The sequence below is a fragment of the Callospermophilus lateralis genome, chromosome X (genome assembly GCF_048772815.1).
Source record: "Callospermophilus lateralis isolate mCalLat2 chromosome X, mCalLat2.hap1, whole genome shotgun sequence".
In the NCBI taxonomy this organism is placed as follows: Eukaryota; Metazoa; Chordata; class Mammalia; order Rodentia; family Sciuridae; genus Callospermophilus; species Callospermophilus lateralis.
In genome coordinates this window covers 51295853-51318173 of record NC_135325.1, presented here as the reverse complement: position 1 = coordinate 51318173, position 22321 = coordinate 51295853, and the positions used below count along the sequence as shown (strand labels likewise).

Here is a 22321-nt window from a genome sequence, read left to right as displayed (position 1 = left end):
AGCGAGAGCTCTACTACTGAGCCCCAATCCCAGCACTTCTTTTAATTTAAAATTTAAAAAAAATATAAGTTGCTTAGGACCTTGCTCATTTGCTGAGGCATGTCTCAAACTCTCAATCTTCCTGCCTCAGTCTCTCCAGTCACTGGGATTACAGGCATGTGCCACAGCACCCAGCTTTATTTTTCTCAAAGAGTTTGGGAACCATTGGTCTTGATATGTCTAATATTGTGGGTGTTCAATGTGGTAGCTAATATGTGGCTATTTAAATTTAAGATAATTAGGGGTAGGGATGCGGCTCAATGATAGAGTGCTTGCCTAGCATGCGTGAGGCACCAAAAATAAATAAATAAATAAATAAATAAAATTAAGCTGATTAAATTAAAATAAAATTAAACATTCAGTTCCTCAGTTTCATTAGTCACATTTCAAGTTCTGGATGGCCACATGTGCCTGGTAGTCATTATATTGAACAGACAGTTACAGAACCTTTCCACCATTACATGGAACATTACTGGACAGCACAAATCTAGATCAGTGTTCCCACATAAAGTAGTATCAGTTGTGATACTCTGCAACCCTGAGTGTGATTTAGTTGATTAGTGGGAATTACCTACCAATAGTTAAGTCTTTAAACCCTTGGCTAGCCACAGGTGAGTTAGGCGTTACTGAAATAATGAAACCTGAGAGGCCTTGTATAGGATATAAAATCAGTTTGATCTGAAGGCCTCCACCATATCCATGCAATGATGACACCTGTTGAATATCTCTGTAAGTCATGGGATCAATAGCGATGTGTGAACTGCTAGGTTCCCCGGTTACCATGGAAATCAGGGTGCTAGTTACAATTCTGTGTAATCACAGATTAAGGTGTCAAGCTCCCTCCCCTTAAAGCCCCTTTCTATAGCCATAACCAGTTCAGTTATGATTCCCAAATAAACCTGGCAGCAGAAGCAGCAACTAGAAATCTGAATAAGTACGGGGTGTCAGGGTGCAAGCCCTAATGAGGAAGTATGAGGAAAGAAACATGGCGGGGCATCTTTTCTGTAGGAAAAAGCTAGATCTATTACATTGAATACAATGACATTGTTACTCTTGCTTCTTGCACAGGCGCAGTGCAAGAATTCTCAGAGCACGCCTACGCGCGCATTTTCTCCTCTGTTTCTCTCTCTTTCCACTTTCCTCGCTCTCCCTTTTTCTCCTCTCCTTTCCCCCTCCCACCACTTGGTCTTTCAGTCTTTCGGTTAGTCCATTTAGGTCTCTCCTTCCGACCCCCCACCCCTTTTTCCCCCTCCCCCCTTCCTTTTCCGTCTTTCGCGCACCATCGCTTGTGCATGCGCATTAGATACAAAGTCTCGCTCTTTGTCCCCATCTGTCGTTCGCACGAACTCAAGTCTTTGGCATTCGGTAGCCAATAGAATCTAAGAAATGGCGGAAAAACGATTCCGCCTCTGGAGATAAACCTTGATTGGCAGGTCAGATAACCAATCGGGAAAGCCACTTCGTACCCCTTGGGAGGCGCCGAGCTCCGTCGTCTCGTTTCCGGCGGTCGCGCGCTCTTTTCTCGGGACGGTAGAGGCCGTGTAGCGTCGCCGTTACTCTGAGGAGAGGACTGTGTGTAGAGGGTGAGTTTTGGGACGGCTTGGTTGTTGTTCGGCAGGGAAGTGAGGTTTCTTGCAACAATCCGTGAAGGAAGAGGTGAGGGCGACGTTAGGTTTAGAGAGAGGGTGGAGATTCAAAGGCCCCTTGAGGCCTTGTCCCCGCCGCCACACGGTTTCAGACCACCCGCGGGGCCCAGCGCTCTCTCAGCTCTGCTCGCTTGAGGCTTTAACTGTAGCCCTTTCTTTCCCGCCCCGTTTCTTTGTGCGACTCATTGCCCAATCTTAGTCGTGTTAGTAAGTTCTCGGCCTCTGAGCCGCCCTGGGCCCGAGGGTGTGGGGTCTATTATGCGAGAGCCCTGAAGTCGCGGTTGGAGGAGGAGGCGCTTTGTCGGACGCTCCTCCTCCCCGCGAGGCCATTAAATCGGAAAGGGCAAGTGGGGCCCCTCGAGCCATGTTTCTTTGTGAAAACTCTTACCTGGGAAGTTCCTTTCCTAATGGAGACTTCATGGCTTTCGTACTTAGGTTTTTGTGTGCCTATTTTTCGGTCTTGCTGCTTAGTTCGTCATGCCATTTATAGCATCGCTTTTCTAAGTGAAACTTTAATTTATAGCTTTCCTGTCGATTATTTTCCTCTTTGAGAAAGTCTAATCGTAAGCTGACACCTTGCTTTGTTTTTAACAGAAGTCGAGGTTAGGACTGGGAGGCACTTTGCTGTCTTCAATCGAAGTTGAGGTAGGTGTAGGGTTATTAGATACAGTGCGGAGATCTCAACTAAGAATTTACCATAGACAACCAATTATTTTTCTATACATGTTGCATGGTATTTACACTAATCCTTTTTAACCTGGAAGTAAAATTTAACTCGAGTTGTGTATTTTATTTGGTAAATCTGGCAACTCTAGTAGGGGGACAGTAAATAAGTTAATAATTGCATGCATGTCCAACTTCATTGTTATTAAATGAAAGGTCCTAAGACACTCTTAGGATAAAAGGACCTTGCCCTGCATGCATTTTACACCTTTCAGGCTGACCATCCGGGGTGCCATCTAATTCTGGTAGATTTGCACCAGATATATTACCAGCATTTTCCTCTTAATTATTTGGCCCTGTTCCTAAAAATTGAGGGAACATTTATTTGGATTTCAGATGTGTGATTAATGTTTGTTCTTGTACCTAAATTCTTGTGTATTTCTGTCATGCTCAGTAGCTAAAGTTTTTCTAAACCATCAGTACATATTTTCTCTTAAAGTCCTTCATCAGGCTTAGACTTAGACAGAAACCCTTGCTGCTGATCTTTATACTTTGTTCTTTTTTCGGAATCCCAGTAGTTAGAGGGTAGTGAGTTTATTACTTGGTACTTTGTGGGTACTGCATAAAATAGTATTTAAGATGTTTCACACAGTATTAATCTTAGGGAGTGAATGCCTGCTTTGGGGAAGAATACACGAAGGGAAAGTTTGTAAAGACTAGAGTTGTGGGAACATTTATTCAGAAACACAAAAATAGGATGGTTGCTGTTTTCAGGAATTATTGCTAGCTTTGTTCCTTCTATGAGAGATGGTGCTCTGTGTACCTATCTCATTTGGGCCTGTGAGGTAGATAACTTTCCCATCATGCCAGGTGGGGAAACAGGCTGAAAGTAAAGGTGGCAGAGCCAGTGACTTTGGAGTGTAAACTGAAATCAAGTTATGTGTAACATAGTGATGAATATGAGTTCAACAGTTCAAGATTTTGCTCCATCACATTCTTGTGAAGTTGGATGGATTTCCTTATGAGAGGAATAATAGCTGTAAGCATTAAATGAGATAATGTAGTCTTAGCACAGACTTTTAATGATCAAATATCTGGGGTTATTCTCTTAACTTCCAGGTTATACTTTCTAAAACCAAAATAACAACCACCACCACAATAATAATAACAACCTCACTTGGATTAATCTTAAATAATTTAGAACATGTTGACATTTGGCACCTAGTGATTTATCCTCTGGGAGATAGGTAATTTCTATTAGGTTGTGATAAAATGTTGTACATATAGGGTTATGAATGCTTAAAATTTGCAGGGATCTCTACATAAAGATATCTGTTAACATGTAAATATGTATTGTGGATTCCTGAATATGATATAAGCTACTGAGACATGGGCCATTGACTCCTAAATTAAAGGCTGGAGGGGGAAAACAAGGTTCCTTGGATTCTAACCTGAGGTAAGAAGGTAAGAAGAACTAGTGGGAGAAATGACTGTAAAATTAACCCAAGTTTCTGCCCTTGGTCACTTTGGGGCTAGGAGAAGGGGGGAGGTATTTAATATCTGGGGCTCAAATAGGAAAAGATTTGATTCTAATGCCACTTTAACACATTCCCAAATGTTTCTAGTATGAACTTTAGATTTTCTAAGTTTTAATTTCCTACCTTTTTTTTGTGGGGGTGGGGTATTGGGGATTGAACCCAGGAACACTTAACCACTAAGCCACATCCCCAGCCATTTTTACTTTTAAGACAGCATCTTGCTAAGTTGCTCAGGGCCTTGCTAAATTGCTGAGGCTGGCTTTGAACTTGGGATCCCCCTGCAGATACAGATGGATGATCTTTTTTGTTGTTGTTCTAGGAATTGCATCTAGGGGTGCTTTACCACTGACTTACATCCCCAGCCCTTTTTAAAAATTTGAGACAACATCTCACTAAGTTGCTTAGGGCCTCACAAAGTTGTTGAGGCTGGCCTCAAACTTGGAATCCTCCTGCCTCAGCCTGCCCAGCTGCTGGGATTACAGGCATGCACCACGACTCCCAGTTTCTGTCTTTTTGTGGGGGGATTACCAGGGATTGAACTCAGGGGCACTCAACCACTGAGCCACATCTCCAGCCCTATTTTGTATTTTATTTAGACGCAGGGTTTTTGCTACAGCTGGCTTTGAACTTGCCATCCTCCTGCCTCAGCCTCCCAAGTCTCAGATGTGCACCACCGCACTCAGCCCATCTTATTTTAAAAAACAGGATTTCCTCTTTTTTCCCCCCACTTTGTGAAGCTAGGAATTGAATTTTGAATTTCCCAGAGCCTTTCATATACTAGGCAAGTGTTCTACCACTAAGCTACATTTCAAGTTTTGCTTTCCTTATTTTAAAAAAGGTGCCCTATTTACTGTGAAGCTACTACACTTGTTCATGGTATTTAAAATTAACCTTTTTGAAAAACAGGGCTGCACTATGCTGTACTATTGACAAGAGTCATAAATATTTATTTTTAAGAATTTAACCTAAAAAGCCAAGCATGGTGGCACTTGCTTGCGAACCTAACTATTCCCCATCTGCTTGGGAGGCTGAGGCAAGAAGATCACAAGTTTGAATTTACCTGTGAAATTTTAGTGAGAACCTTTCTCAAAAAATTAAAAAGACTGGAGATGTAGGTCAGTAGTAGAGCGCCTCTGGGTTTACTTCCCAGTATCAAAAAGTAAATAAATAAATAAGTAAAGTCATCCTAAGAAAATAATTAAACAGAAAGCGAGAAACAATAACATTTGCTGCAGCGTTGTAATAAGAAAAAGCTGCCAGGCCTGGTGGCACACACCTGTAATCTAAGCTTCTTGGGAGGTTGAGACATGAGGATCAAAAGTTTGAGGGGCTGTGGTTGTGGCTCAGAGGAAGAGTGTTCACCTAGCATGCATGAGGCACTGGGTTCGATCCTCAGCACCACATAAAATAAAGATATTGTGTCCACCTATAACTAAAAAGTAAATATTTAAAAAAAAAAGTTTGAGGCAGTCTGGGTGACTTAGACACTGTCTCAAATTAAAAAAAAAAATGAGGTTGTGGTCAGTGGTAAAGGGCCCCTTGGTTTAATCCAGAGTGCTACAAAGCAAAGCCCAGGCCGGGGTAGTAGTGGGGAATAGTTTAGTAAATTAGCATCTGTTCAGATGGACTTTTTAGCTGTTTGAAATTATGTTGACACTTCAGAAATAAGGAAAAGCTGAACATATAATGTTGCATTATGATTTCAGTTATTGAAATAATGATGTATGACTTGGAAAGTGAATTTAAAAAAATGGAAATTGCAGGAGGAATATTTAGTTCTGGATGTGCCTCAAAATAGATTTATGAATATTGATTACAATGATGTAAATAATGAACAACCTAAGTGTTGAGTGTAGTGGGGGTTTGGTTGATAGCTGAATACTGTGTCCATTAACAAATTAATGTAAAAGACTTAATGACTTGGGTTGAGATACATCTGTAATCTCAGTGATTGGGAGACTGAGGCAGGAGGATTGCAAAAAAGCCAGCCTGGGCAACTTAGACATGTCTCACCTGTCTCAAAAGAATTTGTGTAGTTTAGTGGTAAAGTGCTCCTGAATTCAGTCTCTAGTACTGAGGGAAAAAAGATTTATGACAGAAAAGCTGTTCATGATGCATCATGAAGAAAAAGTAATTATAGTTTTTTTATAATACACAGTTTAAAATATTATAAGAGTATTCTAAACTGTTAATAATGACTATGGTGGTAGGTCTGTGGATTTTAGTTTTATGTTTATTTGTAAGTTCTATTTCTTCATAAAACCATTGCACTCCAGTCCTTGTCTTCAAACTTTTTAATGCTGTGAAACATTTTGTTGTATAGATGTAATTTTGTTTGGGGGTGAGGAGTACTAGAAATTGAACCCAGAGGGACTCTACCACTGAGCCACCCAACAGCCCTTTTTATTTTATTTTGAGATAGGATCTTACTAACCTGCTGAGCTTGGCCTTGGACTAGATCCTCCTGCTTCAACATCCTGAGTTGTGGAATTATAGGCATGTGCCACCACACTTGATGTATCATAATTTAACATAAACCTTTCTTCTAATTTTGGATATTTAAGTTATTTTGATTGTTATAGTACCATGAAAAATATTTATTATTTGGTACTTGGGATTGAACCAAGGGCTTTAAGCATGCTAGGCAAGTATTCTACCACTGAGCCATACCTCCAGCCCTTCTTCTTTTTTATTTTATTTTATTATTTTTTTATTTTTAAAAAATATTTATTTTTTTAGTTATAGTTGGACACGATACCTTTATTTCACTTATTTATTTTTATGTGGTGCTGAGGATCGAACCCAGGTCTCACACGTGCAAGGCGATTGCTCTACTGTTGAGCCATGACCCCAGCCCTTTCGGGTACCAGGGATTGAACCACTGAGCCACACCTCCAGCCCTATTTTGAATTTTATTTAGAGTCAGGGTCTGAGTTGCTAGTGCCTTGCTTTTTTTTTTTTTTTTTTTTTCCTGAGGCTGGTTTTGAACTCATGATCCTTCTGCCTTAGTCTTCTGAGCTGCTGGGATTACAGGTGTGCACCACTGTGCCTGCCTTTTTTTCTATTATGTTTTGAGACAGGTTGATCTCAAACTTCTCCTTGTGCCAATATCTCTAGTTGCCATGATTTTACACATGCACCACTGCTTCCTCATAGTTTTCTATATTCACGATATATTTTGTAATAAGTACCTTATTGTAATTTCTGATGCTTTGTAGGATTGAGAATCACAATATTAATCAATTTAAGTGTGAACTGCTCTATTTAAAACTGAAGTCTGCCTCTTTTCACTGCCTGCTTTACTGGCTCCCTATTTTTTTTTAATTTTCCCATAGTACCTACCTGTTAAATACTGTGTGATTTCCTTATTTATACCATTTTATTTCTCCCTTGAAAGTAAGCTTGGAAGTCACAAATGTGTTGTTGACTGATCCATCCCAAGCATCTAGATTAGCATTCAGTGAACATTTATTAAGTGAATTAGTAAAATGAAAATTTTTCAAGTACCTGAAAGTAAGGCACTAGTTTTTATTTTTGTTTACCTTCTGTTCCTTTCTTGCATTCATACATTAAATTTTAAAAAAAAAATTTGCCCTTAAGAGCAAACATTTTTCATGTTTATGTTTTTGTCATTTTTTTCCATGCTGGGGATTGAACCTGGGGTTTTGTGCCCTCCAATCAAGCATTGTACCATTGAGCTCCATGCCCAGCTCTGATCTTCATAATTTTTTTTACTGTTTTGAAACATCCTTGTGTAGATATACCATAACAATATAAAAAAAAACTTTTAAATTTTTTGTTTAGTTGCTAATGGACCTTTGTTTTATTCATACGTGGTGCTGAGAATTGAACCCAGTGCCTCACCCATGCCAGGCAAGTGCTCTATCACTGCACCAAAACCCCAGCCCATTCCTCTAATTTTGGTATTTAAATTATTTTTATTTTGTTACCATGAAGATCATTAAAATCTTCTTAGGCTGAATTTCTAAGAGTAGTATTCCTGACTTGTAAAGAGTGGCACTGGAATATTACTCAGCCATAAAGAAGAATGAAATTATGAAATTTGCAGGTAAATGGATGGAACTGGAGACTATCATGCTAAGTGAAACAAGCCAATCCCCCAAAACCAAAGGCCAAATGTTCTCCCTGATATGCGGATACTGAGTCAAAATAGGCAGGTGGGGAGGGAGGAGTGGAGGAGGTTCACTGAATTGGATAGGGGGAATGGGAGGAAGGGAGGGGACATGGAAATGGGAAAGACAGTAGAATGAATTGGACATAATTTTCCTATGTTCATATCTGAATACATGACCAGTGTAACTCCACAGCGTGTATAATCACAAAAATGGAAAGTTATACTCCATCTATGTATGCTATATCAAAATACAAAAGTGTCGTCCGGCCATGGTGGCATGGCCTGTAATCCTAGCAACTCTGGAGGCTGAGGGAAGAGGATGGCGGGTTCAAGGTCAGCCTCAGTTACTCAAGGGCCAGTCTTGGTGGCACATGCCTGTAAGCCTCAGCAACTAAGCAAGGCAGTAAATAAGTTAGCAAGACCCTGTCTCAAAGTTCTGGGGATGTAGGTCAGTAGCTCCGTGGTAAAATGACCCTGGGCTCATTCCCCAGTTACCAATCAAAACAAACTAAAAAGGGCTGGGGTATGGCTGAGTGGTAAAGCAACCCAGGGTTTAATCCCCGGTATCAAAATGAGTATTGGACATCTTGATAGCTTTTGTTTCATCTATTGTATTATGAAATAATTTTTGGATACAATATGATAATTTGGTTTGAGGTTCTCATGGGTTTTTTTGTTTTATTTTTATACTAGGGATTAAACCTAGGAGTGTTTAACCAATGAGCCACATCCCCAGATTTTTTCATTTTTTATTTTGTGATGGGGTCTTGCAAGTTTCTTAGGGCCTTGCTAAGTTGCTGAGACTGACTTTGAATTTGGGATCCTGCCATCTCAGCCTCCCAAGGTGCTAGGATTACAAGACTTGGTCCAACTTTTAAAAATTAATTAGTTTATTTATGTTTTTGCATGCCTGCCATGTTCTTACTTTTGGATGTGATATAAAATATATTAGGAAAAATTTGTTCTGGTACCAGGGATTGAATCCAGGGGCAGTTGATCACTGAGCCACACCCCAAGCCCTTTTTATATTTTTTAGAGACAGAGTCTTAAGCCAAATTGCTTAAGACCTTGTTAAATTGCTGAGGCTGACTTTGTACTCATGATCCTCCTGCTTCAGCCCCCTGAGTCACTTGGATTACAGGCATGCACCAGCTCACCCTGTTTAGGAAAATTTTTGTATATAGCTATCATTTAAAACCAACAGTTATCGAGACTGTCACATTTCCTTTATCCGAATAATAATAATAATTTTATAGATAGATAGATAAAACGTTAACAGTATAATATTCATGAAAAGGTCCTTTCCTGCATCTTCAGCTAAATTCTGATTGGGAGAACTTGTCTTCATATTCTGGAGAAGTGTCCTTGGATGAGGAGGGCGATCCTCAGTTTTTTGACCTGGTCAATTAGAAAATTTTTTTTTTAAACAGAAAGTGAGAATTTAAAGTCTTTGCCCCCCCCCCCTTTTTTTTTAAGGCGAGAGAGAGAATTTTAATATTTATTTTTTAGTTCTCGGCAGACACAACATCTTTGTTTGCATGTGGTGCTGAGGATCGAACCCGGGCCGCACGCATGCCAGTTGAGCACGTTACCGCTTGAGCCACATCCCCAGCCCAATTAGAAAATTTTTAAAGAGTACCAACTGGGTTCAGTCTGGGTTATACCAAGATTTTGTATTTTGTTTTATTTTTAACCTGTGATTTTTAAACGGCAAAATAATAGTAGCCATCTTTTTATATTTGCTTTTATTGCTTTGGTAGTTACTTATCTTTCTATTATGATGAATAGCTTTCCTTGAATGCTTACTGTATGCCAGGTGAGTGTTTCAAATATTTGTTAGCCACCTTGAGATGACCTTATAATATCAGAAGAAACAGATACGGAAGTAATTTCCTAAGTAGTACATAGGTGGTACACATTAGGACCATGATCCAAACCTAAGTATGTTTAACCCCACAACCTATACTTACCCACTACTGATTCTGCAGTGTCCTATGGGTTTAGGACCTTGCTAGATGCCAGGGAAGAACTAGACTTTGTCTTTTGTGATAACTAGAATCTGTTTCAGTCATTGTAATTGTCTGTGTGTTTGTGTTTGTTGCTGGGCAAGCACTCTACCACGGAGTTACATCCCTAGTCATAATCGTTGTGATGTGTTTTTTTTTTTTTTAATTTTTTAGGTATAGATGGACACAACACAATGCCTTTATTTTTATGTGGTGCTGAAGATCAAACCCGGGTCCTGCTCGTGCTAGGCGAGCGCTCTATCTCTGAGCCACAGTCCCAGCCCGTGTTGTTGTTTTTTAAAAAAAATATTTAGTTGTCAATTAACCTTTACTTAACTTATTTATTTGTATGTGGTTCTGACCCAGTGCCTCACACATGCCAGGCAAATGCTCTACCACTGAGCCACAACCCCAACCCCAATCATTGTTTTTTAAATGTGCTTTAATACGTGATAAGGAACCCCAGACATGGTGGCACACTCCTGTAATTCCAAGTGCTTGGGAGTCTGAGGCAGGAGGATGGCAAGTTCAAGACCAGTCTGGGCAACTTAGCAAGACTCTGTCTCAAAATAAAAATGAAGAAGGGCAGGGATGTAGCCTCAGTAGTAGAGTACTTGTCTAGAATATATGAGGCCCAGTGGTCAATACCCAGTACTGCCCCCCCAAAAAACCCAAAATTGTACATGCATGTGATGGGGCCAAGTTTTAAGGAGATTATTTGGGGGAGGTGGTTGGTTTTCTATTAATGTATAGAATAGAATTGGGAGGTCCCTTAAGTTATTTTAGTGCCAGTTGTTTTCATTGAATTCTGTTTGGCTGCTTTTCATATCTCTCTATCTCTGTAAGTGCTGGGGATTAGATTTAATTTAGGGCCTCACAGTGTTTTTAGATTTTCAAATTGTACTTTTTTTGCCATAGTGTTCCACATAACTAATTGTTTGGATTCAGCAAAAGCTAGAATATCAAAGGTAATTAAGACATGAAGGTCATCAGGATGGGATGGGTTGCATTTTCATCACTGAATGTATATGATAAGTCTACTTTTTTTCTTTTTAGGGTGCAAAAATGCAGAGCAATAAAACCTTTAATTTGGAGAAACAGAACCATACTCCAAGGAAACATCATCAGCATCACCACCAGCAGCACCACCAGCAGCAACAGCAGCAGCCACCACCACCACCAATACCTGCAAATGGGCAACAGGCCAGCAGCCAAAGTGAGTAAATGCTAGGTGATGTTGTAGAAATAGATTTCCTCTTAGGAGTGGGTTCTTGGTTTTAGATTAGTCTCCAGGGATTATTATAAGGGAATAAGGCTTTGTGTCATACTTTTTTCCAACAGATGTTTGTATATTGTACCTCAGCGTGGTTCTTAGGGATGGTCATCAGATGACTGATAGTTCAAGAGAATATAGGGCAAGTCTTTAAAGCTTATTGGAGAAATCTGGTACTGAGTATAATACTTTTTGCCTGGGGCCCACTCCAGGCCATTTTAAATGTGGAAAACTCTTTGTATATTTCCATTCACTCAGAAAACATGTGAGTACCTATTATATCCCTCTGATTAAGATTATAACCAGTCTTAACTCCTTTATTTCCAAAAATTCCTACAAAGAATATACTTTTTTTTAATTGTTATTGCAATTTAACACTGGGGCACAAGATATAATCCTATCTCCAGCCCTGAGCAATTTTATAAATTTAAAAATTTAGCTGTATGCAGTGGGGGTGCACGCCTGTAATCCCAGCTGCTCAGGAGGATCATGAGTTCAAAGCCAGCCTCAGCAACGGCAAGGTGCTGAGCAACTCAATGAGCCTGTCTCTAAATAAAATACAAAATAGGGTTGGGGATGTGGCTTGGTGCTTGAGTGCCCCTGGGTTAAATCCCTAGTACAAAAAAAACAACAACAAAAAAATCTAGTTGTGACATAGGACTCCTTAAACTGCTTGGGCCCATACCTCTTGTGTGTGTGTGTGTGTGTGTGTGTGTGTGTGTGTGTATGTATCAGTGAAGCTTCATTTCTGGCCTACAGTAGAACTATTGAGAATTCCCTCTCAGATCTCTGCATTCCGTTTTCACATTCTAAGGTACAATTTACTGTTAACTAGAGAGTGGATAGGTTTCTTTGGGAAATGATATTTGCTTTCTCTACAGCAATTGTTTTCCTAATCTAGCAGAAGTTACAGACAGCTCTTTGATAATGTGACTGTAAATCTTTCTCCCCAGTCTTTTGAGTCACAGTGTGTCTTCTTACAGATGAAGGTTTGACTATTGACCTGAAGAATTTTAGGAAACCAGGAGAGAAGACCTTCACCCAACGTAGCCGTCTCTTTGTGGGTAATCTCCCTCCTGACATCACTGAGGAGGAAATGAGGAAACTATTTGAGAAATACGGGAAGGCAGGCGAAGTTTTCATTCATAAGGATAAAGGCTTTGGCTTTATCCGCTTGGTGAGCAACTGTGGGTTTTATGTGCTTTAAAGAGGTAGGGATGCTTGGGAATGATGGATATGGAACCATAAGTATGTAGTGGAAGTGATTTTCAGACTGTTAGATGCTTATGTTTTTTATGTAGATTGTAAGGACGATATCGGCTCACTTTCCTAGGAAACAGACTAATTTATGTCCTTTGGAACTTTTTATAATTTAATTGGGAAATTTCAAACATTGAAATAAACAGAATAGCTAGGCTCAGTGGTACACACCCAGTGCCTCAGGAGGCTGAGGCAGGAGGATGGTGAGTTCAAAGTCAGACTCAGCAACTTAGGAAGGCCCTAAACAACTCAATGAGACCCTTTCTCTAAATAAAATACAAAAAAGGGCTGGGGATGTGACTTGGTGTCCCTAAATTCAAGCCCTGGTACCCCCCCCCAAAAAAAAAAAAAAACCTAGTAAACAGAATAGTATAATGAACATACACTACCGAACTTCAGTAATTATCACCTCATGTTAATTTTGTTTTATCTATGCCTTCCCCCATTTGCTGTCCACTGAGTATAGTTTAGTATGTTGATTTTTAAAAAAATATTTTTTTAGTTGTTAAGGCACCTTTATTTATTTATATGTGGTGCTGAGAATCAAACCCAGTGCCTCACACATGCTAGGCAAGTGCTCTATCACCGAGCTATATTTTTTATATAAGATTTTGTGTTCAACTAGACATTCTGTGGGGTGTTTTTTTTCCCCCCTTGGTCCTGGGGATTGAACCTGGGGTGCTCTACACTGAGCTTCATATTCAGTACTTTTTATTTTTTTATTTTGAGGCAGCTTCTCCCTAAATTGCATAGCTGGCTTCAAACTTCAATTCCTTCTGCATCAGCCATCCTGAATAGCTGGGATTACTCTTGTTTGTCACCATCCCTGGCCAGTTCTACATTTTTGTTGTTGGTACTGGGAATTGAATCCAGGGGTACTCTACCCTTTTATTTTTAATTTTGAAATTGGGTCTCGCTGAGTTGTTTAGGACCTCACTAAATGGCTGAGGCTGGCTTTGAACTTGGGATCCTCCTGCCTCAGCCTCCCAAGTTGCTGGGATTACAGGCATGTAGCACCACGTCTGGCTAATGCCACCCATTTTTAGATGTATACCTTATTTTAAAAATTCTTTTTGATTTGAGAAAATTGTATGCAGGAAAAATATTTCAAGGTATCCACCTTTATAAATTAGGAATATAATATAACATCAAGATCACCGGATAGGGTGGTCAGAACTAATTTTCATTCCTATCTGCCACTAAAGACTGTATAGGCAAGTCATTTTCTCTGAGTATCAGAATCACTCTATAGTGATGCAAGGAGATGTGGGTGTCTCATTCAAGGTCTGTGGTTCTAAAAGATGCCTGTTGGAGGACATAATTATTTATGTTGCTACAGAAAATTAAAATATTTATAAATAGCTTAGATTTTTAGGATGGTCTTTGGTTATGAATGATCTGACCTGTTACTACTTGTATGAACTTGTAGAATTTCCAATTCCAATCAATTAGGGTAACTAAGGAGTTAACCTGAAAGAGTATAATTCTAGTCCTCTCCATGTTTTTTTTTCCCTCAAGTAGTAGGGATTGAATCCACAGACAAGCTCTAGCACTGAACTACGTCACTAGCCCTTTGTTCTGAGATAGGGTCTCACAAAGTTGCTGAGGTTGGCCTCAAACTTGAGGTTCTCGTGCCTCAGGTTCCTGTGTCACTGGGATTACTGGTGTGTGCCACAACATCTAGTATACCTATGTTTATTTATGTGCTTACTGCCAAGGTTTTGGGGCTAATAATTTTGTTACTGAGATTTTCATTAGGTTATCAGTAGCTGCTCAGTCTTTGTTAAACTGAGTTACTCTAATTCTTTTCTTTTTAGGAAACACGAACTCTGGCGGAAATTGCCAAAGTAGAGCTGGACAATATGCCACTCCGTGGAAAACAGCTGCGTGTGCGCTTTGCTTGCCATAGTGCATCCCTTACGGTTCGAAACCTTCCTCAGTACGTGTCTAACGAACTGCTGGAAGAAGCTTTTTCTGTGTTTGGCCAGGTGGAGAGGGCCGTAGTCATTGTGGATGATCGAGGAAGACCCTCAGGAAAAGGCATTGTTGAGTTCTCAGGGAAGCCAGCTGCTCGGAAAGCTCTGGACAGATGCAGTGAAGGGTCTTTCCTGCTAACCACGTAAGTGAAGGATTTTCAGAAATAGACCTTGGGTTCCTAATTATTTCTGGACTACAGAATTAACCTCTAGTAACCATGACCCAATGTTCATTTAAAGACTTTTTTTTTGGTAACACTGGGGAATCAAACCCAGGGCCCTGCATGTAATAAACAGGTGCTTCAGTGCTGAACTAAGTGCCCCAGTCCCCACTCCCCACTTTTTAAAATTTGGTTTAGTTGTGGATGGACAGAGTACCTTTATTTTGTTTGTGTTTATGTGATACTGAGGATCAAACTCAGTGCTTCTTCTACCACTGAGCCATAACCCCATCCCCGCCCCCCATTTTTTTAAGAAAATTTATTTGAGACAGGTTTTTGGCTAAGTTGCCCAGACTGGCCTGAAAGTTTTGATCCTCTTTCCTCAGCCTCCTGATTAGTTGGGATTATAGGCATGTTTAAAACTTTTTTTTTTTTGGTAGTTGTAGATGGACAGAATGCTTTTATTTGTGTTTATGTGGTGCTGAGGATTGAACCCAACGCCTCAGAGCATTTGCCTAGCATGTGTGAGGCAAGCGCTCTGCCACCGAGCTAAAATTCCAGGCCCCATTTAAAGACTAATTATTTCAGCTTTCTAGTAGAGTTTCTAGTCTTTTAGTTAGGTTGCCATTTAATCCTTATTAAGTCGTCTTCTACTGCAAAGTTTTAGAACTCTGAACAGTTGTTTTGTACATGCAGTATTTCTTAGAATTTACCCCAATTAATTATCTTGGGTTTTGTAGATATTGGGTATTCAGGTTGTAGGTAAGTCCTGCATCTTGATGTACTTGCAATATATTTTGTGGGTGTGTTCATAAGTCTGTCACCTAACTCCATCCTATTAGCCCCAAGTTTTCCATAATGCCAATAAAAGAACTTAATTACCTGGATTATATGTAAAAACTCCTTCAGAACTCCTAATTCATTGTGCCAGTGGAGAGGCTGGGCACATGCCTTGTGTATTATAGTTTTATTAACACTGACCTTCCTTTTACCCAGATTTCCTCGCCCTGTGACTGTGGAGCCAATGGACCAGTTAGATGATGAAGAAGGGCTTCCAGAGAAGCTGGTTATAAAGAACCAGCAATTTCACAAGTACGTGACCCTGATAGATTACCTATTAGGTATTTGTCCATGCTAGGGTTTTTTTTGTTTGTTTGTTTATTTGTTTGTTTTTCATTTTGGTATTAGAGATTGAACCCAGGAATGCATCACCACTGGGCTACATCCCCAGCCCTTTTTTATTTAGAGACAGGGTCTTGCTAAATTGCTGAGGCTGTCTTTAAATGTGCCACCCTCCTGACTCAGTCTCTGAAGTCACTGGGATTACTTACAGGTGTGTGCCACTGTGCCCAGCTATATTTGACTATTCTTTGTTTTTGTAGTTATCGGTGGTACTTTATTTTATTTCTATGCTGAGCTGAGAATCAAACCCAGGACCTCACACGTGCTAGGCAAGTTCTCTATCACTGAGCCATAATCCTAGTACTGACTTTTTTAAAAAATATTTTTAGTTGTAGATGGACACAATACCTTTATTTTATTTATTTATGTGGTGCTGAAGTTTGAACCCAGTCCCTCACAAGTGCTAGACAAGTGCTCTGCTACTGAGCTATAACACCAGCCTGGTATTTGCCGATTCTTAAGGAAGCTTTTATTTTTATTTATTTATTTATTTGTACTGGGGATTGAACCAAGTAGCACTTAACCACTGAGCCACATCCCCAGCCCCGATACCCTTTCTTTTTTTTTTTTTTTTTTTAAATTTTGAGACAGGTCTCAGTAAGTTGCTTATGCTGGTCTTAAACTTGTGATCCTCTTGCCTCAGCCTACTAATTCACTGGGATTATAGGCTTGTGCCACCACTCCTGACTTTTTTTAAAAAATTTTTTATTAGTTGTTGGTGGACCTTTATAAACATTTATTTCCATGTGGTGCTGAAAATCGAACCCAGTGCCTCACACATGCTAGGTAAGCGCTCTACCAGTGAGCCACAACCCCAGCCCACTCCTAACTCTTGAGGAAGCTTTTTTTTTTTAATATTTATTTTTTAGTTGTAGTTGGACACAATACCTTTATTCTATTTACTTATTTTTATGTGGTGCTGAGGATTGAACCCAGGGCCTTGTACATGCTAGGCAAGCATTTTACTGCTGAGCCACAACCCCAGGCTCCTTGAGGAAGCTTTTAAAAGGATGCTTAAAAGAGTCAGGTCTTTGCTCTATGGTTTCACTGGCACTTAATAGGAATGTGATGCTTTAGATGGTGGAATCTTGAACAAAGTTAGTAATCTTGGAAGCTTGTCTTCAGGGAGCGAGAGCAGCCACCCAGATTTGCACAGCCTGGTTCCTTTGAGTATGAGTATGCCATGCGTTGGAAGGCACTCATTGAGATGGAGAAACAGCAGCAGGACCAGGTGGATCGCAACATCAAGGAGGCTCGTGAGAAGCTGGAAATGGAGATGGAGGCTGCTCGTCATGAGCACCAGGTCATGCTAATGAGGCAGGGTGAGTATAAGTCTTTTTTCTTTCTTTTTTTTTTACTTATTTATTTTTATGTGGTGCTGAGGATTGAACTCAGTGCCTCATATGCTAGGCAAGCAAGTGCTGTATCACTGAGCCACAACCCCAGCCCAAGTCTGTAATTCTTAAAACTGAAAGAAAAAAATGCTTTTTTTCCAGGAGTTTCTTTGTGTCATTCAGTTGAGAAAGACCAAAATTTCTGACTTTTTGTGTTTGGGGGGCATGTTGAACTTAGGGTCACTCTACCACTGAGCTACATCTCCATCCCTGTTTATTTTTTGAGATAGATCTCACTATGTTTCCCAGGCTGGCCTCAAACTTGTATTCCTGCCTTGGCCTCCTGAGTAGCTGGGATTACAGACATGTGCCAGCAGTATGCTAAATCTTCACTTTTATTCCCTGAAACATGTTGATCTTGGTAGGCAAATGCTCTTGGAGATGTGACAGGATTATAGATTCTGTGGGTAAGGACATGCTAGGTTTGACTTCATTTTGGAATCTGGACATGTCAAGTGACAGCTCAGATTAAGTTCCTCTTTAATTTCTACATCTTTTTTTTCTAGTACTGGAGATTGAACATAGGGCTTTTCATGGGCCAAGAAAGTGTTCTACTACTAAGCTGCATCTCCAGCCCTTTTTGTTTTATTTTGAGATGGGGTCTTGCCGAGTTTCCCAAGCCAGCTTCAAAATTTTTGATCCTCTTGCCTCAACCTTTTATATAGCTGGGATTACTAGTGTACACATGCCCTGTGCTTTCTGGATCTTTATTTATGGAAAATTATTGGGCATATATGAAGAGAATGACGGATACTATTAATTTGTTTCTAGATCTGATGAGGCGCCAAGAAGAACTTCGAAGAATGGAAGAGCTGCACAACCAAGAGGTGCAAAAAAGAAAGCAACTGGAGCTCAGGTAACTGCTTTTCTCAAACATCCCTACCACCCTCCCACCCCGCACGCTTTTTTTTTTTTTTAAATAGTTTCTTAGTTGTCAATGGACTTTATTTTATTTATTTATATGTGATGCTGAGAATCGAATGCAGTGCCTCACACAAGCTAGGCAAATGCTCTACACTTAGCCAAAACCCCAGCCCTCCTTTTTTTAAATGAGTTAACGCATTGCTTCCTTACCAGTGTGCTATATCATACCTTTGTAAATGTATTAGCAAATATCTCCTGGGTGCCTCTCTGGTTCTCCAGAGATGGGAGATGTTTAGCTGTCTGTGGATCTAGGAATTTCCTGGGGCCGTGATAGAGAGCAGCTAAGTGCTGTTCTCTAGATAATTCTGTGGATGTTGCCTTAGTTCCTGATGGGCTATGATAGTTTCAGCAGACTGATCTGCTTGGCTCAATCTCCTATTAAAATAATTTGCTCAAGTCCTGGAATGCTTGTATCTTAAAAACTTTGGTGACTCTATAGGCAGGAAGAGGAGCGTAGGCGCCGTGAGGAAGAAATGCGGCGGCAACAAGAAGAGATGATGCGGCGACAGCAGGAAGGATTCAAGGGGACCTTCCCTGATGCGGTATATGTCCCATGTACCTGTGATACACCAGGCCAGTTGTGATATCATAAATCCACCATGAACTGTTCACTATGACTCCAAGTTATGACCAGTTTTTCTGTGCTATGAAACTTATTCTAGAAAAAGAATTTAGGAAAGAGAGGTAAGGTTTGAAGTGGAGCTTATCTTTTTTTCATGGGCAATTTGGGATGGAAAGCTGTTTAGACTTAGTGACTGTAAGATGAGACATTGCTATCCTTATAGTTGTACAAGTTAGAGCCCCAGAAGAAATTAAATATCCCCCCTTTTTAAATTTTTTAAAAATATCTGTTTATTTTTTATGTGGTGCTGAGGATCGAATCCAGGGTCTCATAAGTGCTAGGCGAGTGCTCTACTGCTGAGCCTCAACCCCAACCCTTCCCCCACTTTTTTTGTGGTGCTGAGATTGAATCCAGGGCCTTGTGCATGCAAGGCAAGCACTCAACCAACTGAGCTATATCCCCAGCACCCTCCCCCTTCTTTTCACCCCTCTTTCTGTTCCTCCTCTTGGTCTCATTGTTCTTGGGATGTGTTATCACTTCCCTTAGTGAGTGATCCTCAGTGGATGGTGGTAAAATGCACTGCTGTCTTGAACTCTTAAGAATTTTTTTTTTTTTTTCAGAGAGAGCAAGAGATAAGGATGGGCCAGATGGCTATGGGAGGTAAGGAATTAAGGGACTAATCAATGGATCTGATTTCCTTTTCCATTTTTGTTTGGTATCCGATGAAATATGTAGCTTTTACTACCTACTGCAGATTTAGAAGCCTGACATTTATAGGAACAACATGTTCTTGGAGGTTGACACCTAGCCCAGAGGTCTTGTTAAATTATTTCCTTTGGTATAGAAAGAAACTGTCAATCTCTATTCCCTGTACTGATCACACAACTCTGCTTTAGGTGCTATGGGCATAAATAACAGAGGCGCCATGCCCCCTGCTCCTGTGCCAGCTGGTACCCCAGCTCCTCCAGGACCTGCCACTATGATGCCGGATGGAACTTTGGGCCTGGTAATAAATTATAGGGTTTTAGTAGTAATTTCCAAATGGTAGGAGGAAGAGGACAAAGGGCTTTATCTTCATTGCCTTGGGACCTATCTCAGTTTTGTTATAGGTATCCATCAGTCTTTAAGACTACTGATAAACTTGAAATGTAACTTTAAATTTTTTTTTTTTTTGTAGTGCTGGGGATTGAACCCAGGTCCTTGTGCATGCAAGGCAGACACTCTGTCAACTGAGAATTTTTTTTTTTAGTTATAGATGGACACAATACCATTTATTTATTTATTTATTTATTCATTCATTCATTCATTCATTTATATGTGGTGCTGAGGATCAAACCCAGTGTCTCACATGTGGTAGGCAAATGCTCTACCATTGAGCTACAACCCAAGCCCCCATTTTAAAGGTTTTCTTTTTTGTGATGCTGGGGATGGAACCCAGTGTCTTGCAAGCTAGGCAAGCACTCTATCACTGAGCTACATTGCCAGCCCTAATGTCTTTATTTTTTAGTCTTGAAAAAACTCAGTTATCAAACTGTATTTTTATGTCAGAGTTAAGACAGCTGACCTCTGTCTGATTGGTCAGGCTGTTTAGTTGCTGTCTTGGGTGAACAGGTAGATTTTGGGAGCAAGTCAAATAAAGGGTATACATTATAACATGAAATAGATGTGAATCCTCCCAGCTACTCATACTGAGGCAAGAGGATTGGAAGTTCCAGACCAATCTGGGCAACTTAGTGACAGGAGCTTATCTCAGAAAATGAAAAGGGCTAGGGATGTAGATCAGTGGTAAATCCTGGGTTTAGTCCCCTGTACCACAAAAATTAAAAAAATGAATATAAAGGTTTCATGGCTTATAGAGTTCAGAGCTTGTTTTGGTTCTATTGTCATAATAGTGCCAAAACTGGATAGCCTCAAGGTTGCTGGAGATGGCCCTTATCTACATACCTACCTCAGGAAAAAGGACTTGGCTAGAACTTACCTAGCTTAGGAAGTTAGTATGTGCTATTGCTTGTTCAGTAAAGAGGAATATGGATAAATTATAAAGGTATCATTTTGGGGTGGCTCTCTAATTCAGACATCTTCTCAGGGTTGTCCACTATAGTTCTAGATAGCCTTGGTCACCCATAACCATAGCCTTGAATAATTGAGCGGAAATGGCCTACAGTACAAAGGTTATAGATGGGTGGGAACCCCAGGACAATGGTTATATTGTAATGTGCTTTCTTTTTCTCTTTGAAGACCCCACCAACAACTGAACGCTTTGGCCAAGCTGCCACAATGGAAGGAATTGGGGCAATTGGTGGAACCCCTCCTGCATTCAACCGTGCCGCTCCTGGAGCTGAATTTGCTCCAAACAAACGTCGCCGATACTAATAAAGTTGCATTGTCTAGTTTCCCAAAACCCTTAAAACAAGGGACCCTTTTTGGACTAGCCAGAATTCTACCCTGGAAAAGTGTTAGGGATTCTTCCCAATAGTTAGGTCTTTCCTGCCTGTACTACTCTAGGGAGTATGCTGGAGGCAGAGGGCAAGGGAGGGGTGGTATTTAACAAATCAGTTCTGTGTGGCATATTGTTTGATTGATTCTGTGTGGTGCATTCCTGAAATCTCAAATGTGATTGTTGAGGGCTGGTGAACCATAGCAAAATGGATCCAGTTAGAACCCTATTAATCTTGATCATTCCGTTCTATTTTTCTCATCATGTTTTATTTGCTTTCTTGTCCTTATACCCCTCAATCCCAGAGACACTGCCACATATACCACAAAAACAAAACATCCCCCAATGACCTTAGCCCCATTGCTCCATTCACTCCCAGGTGAGAATTCAGGCAAATGTCCACAGAGGTCACAGACAACATACATAACAGTTCTGTTATATCCCATATATTACCCTTTCATGTCCTAAGGAAGACATTTTCTCTTAGAACTTTTCATTTTAGTATATCTTTAAAAAAAAATTCTTGTGTTAACTTGCCTCCATCTTTTTCATGGGTAAAGACAACCCAAGAATTGACCCTTCTGTGTCTATGATGTTGCTATTCACAGCTTTTCTTGATAGGCCTAGTACAATCTTGGGAACAGGGTTGCTGTATGCTGATGGTCTGACAGTAGCTCTTAGCCTTGCCTATCTTAGGTAGTTATGCTGTGCATTTTTTATTGGTGTACCATGTTTGATTTGTTCCTGATACCTTAAATTTGGAGTTTTCTGAGAAATGGAGCAGTAATGCAGCATCAACTTATTAAAATATACATTTTAAGCCTTTTAATTTTCTGTGCTATTTTTGAAGGGGAGGGATGGGGGGTGGGAATTTCCCCTCAGGAGTTCAGCAGTAGACTGTAAGGATAATCCTTTATGGCCCTTTTGATTGAACTAAATAATCATCATTCTAGACAAACATGGGGAGGAGATGGGGTGAGAAACATACTATTGTGGTTAGAAATGATTAGTGCTGTTAACACTACACATAAGTAATGTGGTTGCCAGGGTAGCTGCTTTAAAGAGGAAGAAAATGGGCTAGAAGAAACCCTCATTGAGTTGGGGGTGGGGTCTCAGTTGGTATAT

General features: G+C 40.2%; 1 protein-coding gene across 2 annotated transcripts; it reads left to right on the top strand.

Annotated features, from left to right (window-relative positions):
* Positions 1 to 1537: 1537 nt before the first annotated feature.
* On the top strand, positions 1538 to 22025 carry Nono (non-POU domain containing octamer binding). Of its 2 annotated transcripts, XM_077107193.1 has the most exons (12): positions 1538 to 1622; positions 2280 to 2330; positions 11084 to 11243; positions 12284 to 12477; positions 14378 to 14679; positions 15694 to 15789; positions 17005 to 17201; positions 18045 to 18129; positions 18637 to 18739; positions 19380 to 19419; positions 19656 to 19765; positions 20998 to 22025. In XM_077107193.1, the coding sequence occupies exons 3-12, from the start codon at positions 11093 to 11095 to the stop codon at positions 21130 to 21132; spliced, it is 1413 nt and encodes a 470-aa protein (XP_076963308.1). In that variant the 5' UTR covers positions 1538 to 1622; positions 2280 to 2330; positions 11084 to 11092; the 3' UTR covers positions 21133 to 22025. The 2 variants fall into 2 exon arrangements, with proteins under 2 accessions (XP_076963308.1, XP_076963307.1); XM_077107192.1 differs by lacking the exon at positions 2280 to 2330.
* Positions 22026 to 22321: the final 296 nt, after the last annotated feature.